The sequence below is a fragment of the Rhincodon typus genome, chromosome 11 (genome assembly GCF_021869965.1).
Source record: "Rhincodon typus isolate 14 chromosome 11, sRhiTyp1.1, whole genome shotgun sequence".
Taxonomy (NCBI): Eukaryota; Metazoa; Chordata; class Chondrichthyes; order Orectolobiformes; family Rhincodontidae; genus Rhincodon; species Rhincodon typus.
In genome coordinates, this window is record NC_063342.1 from 68,181,540 (window position 1) to 68,189,951 (window position 8,412).

An 8,412-nucleotide genomic window follows, 5' to 3' on the forward strand; every position below is an offset into this window, starting at 1 on the left:
CTAAGTCCAAAAATTAATCATCTGCCATTATTTCATCTGTGTTGCAGGATTGTGCTGTTAATAAAATTAACTTATATTTTTCTACAGTACAATGAGCGACTACACTTCAAAACTACTCGACTGAATGGAATGTGTTTTGGGTTGAGTTTTTATTTATTCATTCATGGGATGTGGATGTCGTTGTCTAGGCCAACATTTATTGCCCAGGGGGCAGTTAATAGTCAACCATATTGTGTGGGACTGGAGTCACGTGGGCCAGGCCAGAAAAAGATGGCAGGATTCCCAGAGGACATTAGTGAACCAGATGGTTTTTTATGACAATTGATGGTGATTAAGTGGTTGCCTTTAGACTAGCATTTTATTTCAAATTTTTATTAAATTCAAATTTCATTGTCTGCTATGGTGGGATTTGAACCTGTTGTCCTCAACCTAATAGCCTGGGGCTCTGGATTACCACTCCAATAACATTACCACCCGTGAAAAGTATAATATAAATTTTATCTTCAATAAAATCCTTTTTCTCCTTTAACAGAAACACTTCAAAAACTGCAACTTCTTGAAAAAGAAAAATCATCTTTAAAAATAAAAGAGTGTCTTGTTCAAGAGATGAGAAAGATAGCTGGATCGCTGAATCATAAATCTCACAGAGAAAAGTGATTGCTCTAAGTTTACCTCAATGCAACTGTCTCCCGTATTGAAGCTGTACTCATTGGAAGTTGTGAGCTTTTGCACATTAGCAACAAGCAGCATATCATCAAATGGAGAATGTAGATGTTCTAGGCCAATCGAGTTCCAAGTAACATGAGGGAGAACTTTTATCTGTTATTGCCCGGTGAATTCAAGCCAGTGTGGGATAGATGTGAGGTAGTCAAGTTATCATCCTGCTTATTTTCCTGGGGACTTTGCTGGTTGGTCAAGAAACACGCCTGAAATCAGGAGCTTTTTAAACGAAACAAGGTCTCTGAGGTGATTTTAATGACATATTGGATACTGAGAGTGGTGGATATTCTGCTTCATCAATTCTTGGGAGGCCAAAGCATACTTCTGGCCACCGTAGAAATTACGGGGCCATATTGGATCTTCATACCAGCTTGGCATTTGGGCCAGATGCCAGATGCTACGCTCACCCAGAGCTAGAGGGACATATCGATGGAGACCATCCTCTTCACCAGTCAGCTGTAAAAATAATTCCAATCTCCAATAAAATAGCAGACTGCAAAATCTAAGTTACCAATCCAGTTCATGGTAAGTACTGCAGGAGGTACTGAAATCAGCAATGCTGTGCTTCAAGCACAACCGCTGGCCTGACTGTCTAACCACATTGCAGCATTCTCATTCTAAATGGTCACACCAGCGATTTCAGTGTTAAAATTTGATATAAAGAATCACAAAATTCTGAAAGTCAAAATAAGCAGAAGATTTATGTTTCTGTTTATGGATAAATGTCACTGAATATTTGAATAATAATGTATGTGCTAGAAACTGTTACCAAAACTATGATGTGGAATTTAAATGTAAATAGTTAAATAGCAGACTCTCCTTATCAGTCATTTCGGTGGTAAACTATTTTCTGTGCGACAACTGAACTTTTTAAAAGCTGTGAAGCAAACAAATATGGGTAGATGTTTGCTACACCTGTCATTTACCGATTTTGGTGAGACCACACCCAGAATGTTGTGTATTGTTTTGGTCTCCTTATGAAAGGAGAGGTATATTTGCATTATTAAGACATTTCAGAGAAATTTCTCAAAGTTGATTGCTGGATGAAGAGATACCCTAATAAGGAAAAAGTTGAGCAGGTTGGACCTTTGATAAGAATGAAGTGATCTTATTGAGACATCGAGGATTCTGAGGGGATTTGACAAGGATACATCCTGAATCGCACATGCGATATAGGGGAATCTATAACTATGGAACAGAATTTCAGTGTAAGGAATCACCCATTTAAGAAAGAAATGAAGAATTTCCTCTCTGTGGATTGTGATCTTTAGAATTCTGTACACCAGAAGGGCAAGATAGAGGAAGAGAGTCCCAGATTATGCGGAACAGGCAGAAAAGTGGAGTTGAGGCCAGGATCAAATCAGCCAAATTGTATTAAATAGCAAGTCAGGTTCAAAGGGCCACATGATCTATGCTAGATGGCACTGTTGAGACAAATGACTGTTTGCTGTTCCAGATAAAATCTGAAGTTTCTTTGGTGCATTTCTGGTCAACAAAACTACAACGCTGCATTCCAAATGGTGAAAGGAAGGAAGGCCAATGTTAATTAACACAATCAAATTGTATTAATTTTTTTTTATTTGGACAGTGAGGCAAAAAACGTGCATTTCTGTGGCATCTTTCATAACCTTGATATCCCAAAACCAATGAAATACTGTAATGAAAGGTGTCTCATGAATATCCATTTTAGAATTTGGAGTTTCAATCATGGCATTATGGGGCTGGTTACTTTTCTTGGGGTTTTAAAAAATTAATGAGTTCAAACATGCCTGTTCTGGTATGTGTCAAAGAGTAAAGATCCCTGGAGTGTTAATGGAAGATTGGTTTTACAGTGGTGCTTTATGACAGGTGGGGCAAACTTTGAAGGCCATTGTGTCTTTCCTTCAGCATAATTAAGGATTGATTTTAGCTTTGGAAACCCAGAGATTGAAAACTTTTATGGCCGTTTAGAGGAGACCTGACGGAGGTCCGAAGCAAACATAATTTATGGTATGCTCTTCCTGTCAGATGTAGGATATAAAGAGCAGTCAAGTGTCCCTGGTGACTGCAGGAAGTGTGTCCAGCTGCAGCTCCTCTCAGACCCAAGGATCGATTGCACACACCGAGTTGCATGCAGAGGAGAGTGTGATAGACAGTAGCTTCAGGGCAGTGGTCACATCGCAGATTCAGTCAGGTAGATGGGTGACCACCAGGAGACGTAGGTAGGTAGTCGAGGAGTCTCCTGTGGCTACCTCTCTCATAAATAAGTATACTGTTTTGAATATTATTGGTGGGGAGATAGCCTCACAGAGGAGAAAGAGCAGCAGCAGGAGGCAGGTCTGTGGTACCACGACTGGCTGTTTATCTGGTTGTTTTACTAACTGGAGGTCTGTGACCACTGGTGTGCCGTAAGGATCAGTGCTGGATCCACTGTTGTTTGTCCTTTATATAAACAATTTGGATGAAGATACAGGAGGTGTGGTTAATAAGTTTGCGGATGACACCGAAATTGGTGGTAAAGTGGACAGTGAAGAAGGTTATCTAAGAGTACAACGGGATCTTGTGCCATTGGGCAGAGGAATGGCAGATGGAGTTTAATTCAGATAAATGTGAAATGCTGCATTTTGTTAGACAAGCTAGGGCAGCATTCATACAGTTAATGGTGGGCCCTGGGGAACGTTCTCAAACGGTGACACAGTGGTGCCGGTACATAGTTCCTTGGAAGTGGCATCACAGGTAGACAGGGCGGTGAAGGTGGTATTTGGCACAAAATTAGAAATTACTGGAGAAGCTCAGCAGGTCTGGCTGCATCTGTGGAGAGAAATCAGAGTTAAGTTTCGGGTTGAGTGACCCTTCCTCAGGATTAAGGAAGGGTCACCCCTCCCAAAACGTTAACTTTGGCAGCATCTGTAGACAGAAATCAGACCTGCTGAGCTTTTCCAGCAATTTCTATTTTTCCTTCCGATTTACAGCATCCGCAGTTCTTTTGGTTTTGAGGTGGCGTTTGGCACTCTTACCTTCATCAGTCAGACCACTGAACACAGGAGTTAGGATGTCATGTTACAGCTATACAAGACATTGGTAAGACCACATTTGGATTACAGCATACAATTCTGGTTGCCCTGCTATAGTAAGGATGTTACTAAACTGGAAGGGGTACAAAATAGATTTACAAATATGTTACTGAGACTGGAAGGTTTGAATTAGAAGGAGAGGCTGGGACATTTTTCCCTGGAGCATCGGAGGCTGAGGGGTGACTTTTTAAAAGGGGCATAGCCAAGGTCTTTTTCCAGTGTAGGAGAGACCAAAACTAGAAGGCATAGGTTTAAGGTGAGAGGGGAAAGATTTTAAAGGGAACCTGAGAGGCAACTTTTTCACACAGATGGTGCATATATGGAATGAGCTGCAGGAGGAGGTCAGTACAAATGTAACATTTAAAAGATATTTGCACAGGTACATGGATAGGAAAGATTTAAAGGGAAATGTACCAAATGCAGGCAAATGCGACTAGTTTAGTTTAGGAAACCTGGTCAGCATGGACAAATTAAGCTGAAGGGCCCATTTCCGTGCTGTATACCTCCATGACTCTATCTCTTAGAAATAAATATGCAGGACAATTCAGTGAAAGCACGGTTACTGCAGTAAAAAATATTTTCGTTGTTAACTTTTTAACAACCAGGAGAGTTTGCTTAGAAATTCGTTTATAAAATGGTGAGAAAGTCAAGCTGTCTGTTTAGAGAGTAATCTGAGAGGATGACTTTTACAGTTCTTTGGAAAGCAATAGGAGAATCAGTTTATATCAAATTTTTAAGTTTGACTCGAGGCATAATTTCTCCAGATAGAATCTTTGAGACGGATCGTGTAGAGAAATGGGATGAGATGTTGCGTTTGTGAGTGTTAAGATTTTTGGAGCTATGCTCTACATTTAGACAGCATGATTTGGTTTCATTTTTTCTATTATGCAATAAATTTCTGTAAAAGTAAGTCTGCAGCTTCATGATGCACTTAAGTGATGAATCACCACGTATTGAAACTTATTTCCTTTTGTTACTTTGTTGCAGACTGTCTCAACAGTGTGTCTGTTTGGATTATATTGCACTATGTAAAATGTGCCTTACAGTTTACAGTTGGTCTTCATAAGAAAGGCTAATAATTAAAACTTTTCTGATTAATCAAATATTTTTTAAAAAAACTCATTTTTATAGTATATGGTATATTGCCTTTGTCAAATCAAATTGTTTTACTCCCAGCAGTCCGCCCCTCTCTATCATGGTGCTGGGCTCGGAAAGTGCCATTAGCAGACTAAGGCTGGGATGGATGCTCTGAATCAATTGTGTCAACCAGATGTTTTTCTTTTATTTCCACTATCTGATTGTTGACCTCCTAAGCTTTGTATCTCACAAAGCTTTTAATTGTCTCCTTTCTTCCTTTATTCTTTTGTGGGAAGTGGGTGTGGCTGGCAAGGCCAGCACTTGTAGCCAATCCCTATTTGTCCTCAAATGACATGGTTTGCTCGACCATCTTGTAGGATAGTTAAGAGACAACCACATTCCTCTGGCTGACAGTCACGTGTAGGGTAGACCAGGTAAGGACAGTAAATTTCTTTCCAAAGGGCATGAATGAGCCAGGCAAGGTTTTACAACAATTGATGATAGTTTCGTTGCCATGTTCGAGATTTAGTAATTAAATTTAAATATCCTTAAACCCATGTCCCCCAAAAGCACTAGGTCCTTAGTTTACTAGCTAAATGTCATGGCCACTATGGTACCATCTAAAATGACCTTGCGTGCTAATAGTACTTAATCTATTTCTCCATCTCATTCTCTACTCAAATAGTTACTGTTTGTTTGTGCTGTTCTTTTACCTTCATCTGTTCCTTTTTAAATGCCGTTCTTGTGTAACAACTTTTCATTTCTTCCAAAGGGTCCACACAAATTTCAGCATGTTCGCTCTCTCCACAGATGCTGATTTGATTTGCTTATTTTCTATTTTAGTTCCAGATTTCCAAGCATTTTGTTTTCTGTTGCTTATTGTTTGATGTGTCAAAGTGCAAAAACACTAATAACACCTCAGGTAAGTCAATACGAGCAATTGTTTATTTCTTTCCTAAGGTACCAGATTTCACTACAATCATTGCACTAAACTTTCAGATGTGATTTCCATGTCATCAATGCACAACTTTGAAGAATATGATAACTGTATGTACAAATTATCCATTTTCTCCTGAAGGTAAACTGAGCACCTTCCATATATCTGGACACACAAAACTTTTAATGTGCCTGCTTCATTTGTCAGTTCCAGTTATGAAAAACTGGATTAAACAGTAAATAGATCCGTGGAAAGCTCAGGTCATTCACAGAACACCAGTGGAATTTGTTTCTGCTGTTTGTCTTGTCCTACATTTCCCATATTAGAACAGTCATATTTTGGCACTATTTAAGTGGCTGACATTCTGAAACACACTTAGTCTGAATAATTGTACTAAATTTAAATCACACCCACTTACCAAAGGTACTCTTTAAGCAGTATCTATGATGGAAGTCTGTGTGTGCCAGGGTGAATCTGTTCACTAAAATTAAGGATCAGGACACAGTCAAACATCAATTCCCTCTGATTTATTTGCCTCTAAGCAAAAATTGTGTTGAGCCAGCTGTGTTTTTATGTTCCCAACGAGATGCTCCTTAGACTATCATATCACTTTGTCTGAAGCACAAGGTACACAATGTTGTCAACATGTTTACGATGGGGGTCATAAAAGCACCTGGAAAACTGAGCACATCAGTACTGGTGAGTTGGATAACAGTGGTCTCAAATACAGAAGGGTAAGTAACAACCTGGGAAAAAAAAAATCAAGCCTTTGTGTAAAATAAGCATTGACCATAATCAGAGAAATATCACCCTAGATTCTGTTGCTCATGCAAGACTGCTGCTGCTAGAACTGTGCGCTTCTGTATTCCTTTCTTTGTGTCGACTTGGCTCAAAAAAAAACTAAACAGGTATCCACCTTCCCTTTTCGTGGTTAGGAATATAGCTAATTGAGACATTATGTGTGGAGAAAGCAGTAAAGACTTTGTAATACTACATAAACAATAATTGTCTGCAGCTTTAGATGGCATGCATGGGAGATTAACTCCAAGCAGTTTTTCCCTTAAAAACCAGCAAGGTTACACACAGTGTGCATTATTTTGCAGTGTATTGAACAGCAAATTGGGACAGTCAAATATCCCACTTGATTCACAAAGAGTAGCATCCAGAAAATTGGAAATAGATTTGTGCTTGGAATATTTGATGCCAGCACAAAATATGAACTTTTCTGCAACTTTGTGCACAAACATAGTACTGACAAGAAAAGTCAGGGTGATCGAAGAGTTAACCTCTGAATTACAAAAGGAATAATGGTAGCAGCTTTGCTCGTGTTCTAGGCTAGTGCTCCAATATTTGAAAAAAAGTCCAGAAGTGTTTTTTTTAAAATATCAACTTGTAGAGTTTAATAATAATGTGGTAGTAGGGCAAATAAATTCACAAAGCAACTTTATCATATTAGTAACCGGCACTATTTGAATGGCCTTTTGAAAAAATGAATTCAATCTCACTAATATGAAGTGATTTTTGATCATTTTCTTCCCTACAAGTTGTTGATAATAAGACTTAATAGCAGGTAAACAAACTAAAGTATTCCCAATATCTTGGAAAAAATCTGGAACAGGAGTTGCAAGGATACAGTTTGATGTGAGAAATTCCTACATTTACACAAGGTATAATCAAAACCCACCAACAAAAATGGACCCTTGGCATTCTATCCATTGAAATTTGAAAAGATTCTATTAAAAAAATAAGGAATTTACAGCCCAGGCCATGTCACAAATTTTTCTCAAAAGGCTTAACAGAAATGTGGTTCCATTTGACAAGTTTGGCAGCAAGGTATATCCCAAATTCATAATGTGAGAGTCATTACCTCACAATTACCAAAATAAGGAACAACTCAGTTTGCTATGACAGTAATTTAGTAAGAACTATGTACATGATCATATAATAAAATTATAACATTTACTTGCTGCAAAGGTGATCAGAAATTTACATCTAGGAAACTAAGTGCAGTCAAGAAATGAGCTACAATTGTAGTCCAGTCTTTTCAAATACATTGAACAAGTCAACTATATTGTTGAAATTTGATGACCATCCCACTGTTTACAAATCAGACTGGCAATAGTACAAGTTAGAGATGAGTGAGTGGGAATATTCCATCAAAATTAGATCGATTTCCCATTAATAGGGGAAAGTTTCATTTGTAATGTCGCAGGAATATGTCTACCCCATAAGTTCAGTTTCTGAAAGCTCCACACTTGCTTGCTTTTACAATGAATTCTTTCAAGAGAGCTCCATCCATTTGCCAAAATGCATCAGTGTCAGTGACTGCAGTCAAGTGATTCATACAAAATTTGAAGCAAAACTCTTCTAAACCCTAGACACAAAAGAAGGAATTTTGTGTTAATACTTCTTACGGAGAAGTGGGTATGGGGGGGTTGTGAGAAGGGTGGTGGGGGGGTTGTGAGAAGGGGGGTGGGGGGGGGGGGGACAGTGGGGGGGTGTGGGGAAGTGCGAAGGTGCGGGAAGGGAGTGAGAAGGTGGTGGGGGGACAAACAAGAAGAAGTGGGAAATGAGGAGGGGAAGGGGGATGGAGAGAATTTGGGGGGGGGGGGGGGGGGGGGGGGG

At 39.2% G+C, this 8,412-nt stretch overlaps 2 protein-coding genes across 6 annotated transcripts in view; one reads left to right on the plus strand and one right to left on the minus strand.

Annotated features, from left to right (window-relative positions):
• The window catches only part of LOC109919656 (PHD finger protein 6-like), a 57,153-nt gene extending 53,976 nt beyond the window's left edge, over positions 1-3,177 (plus strand). For all 5 annotated transcript variants that reach the window (XM_048602811.1, XM_048602813.1, XM_048602812.1 and 2 more), the window contains one exon: positions 533-3,177. In XM_048602811.1, coding sequence (XP_048458768.1) covers positions 533-657 — 125 coding nt within the window. In that variant the 3' untranslated portion in view covers positions 658-3,177. The remainder of the gene's footprint in view (positions 1-532) is intronic.
• A 2,600-nt stretch (positions 3,178-5,777) lies between these two features.
• The window catches only part of rcbtb1 (regulator of chromosome condensation (RCC1) and BTB (POZ) domain containing protein 1), a 32,241-nt gene continuing 29,606 nt past the window's right edge, over positions 5,778-8,412 (minus strand). The window contains exon 11 of the mRNA XM_048602805.1: positions 5,778-8,161. Within this exon, the coding sequence (XP_048458762.1) occupies positions 8,021-8,161 (141 nt within the window). The 3' untranslated portion in view covers positions 5,778-8,020. The remainder of the gene's footprint in view (positions 8,162-8,412) is intronic.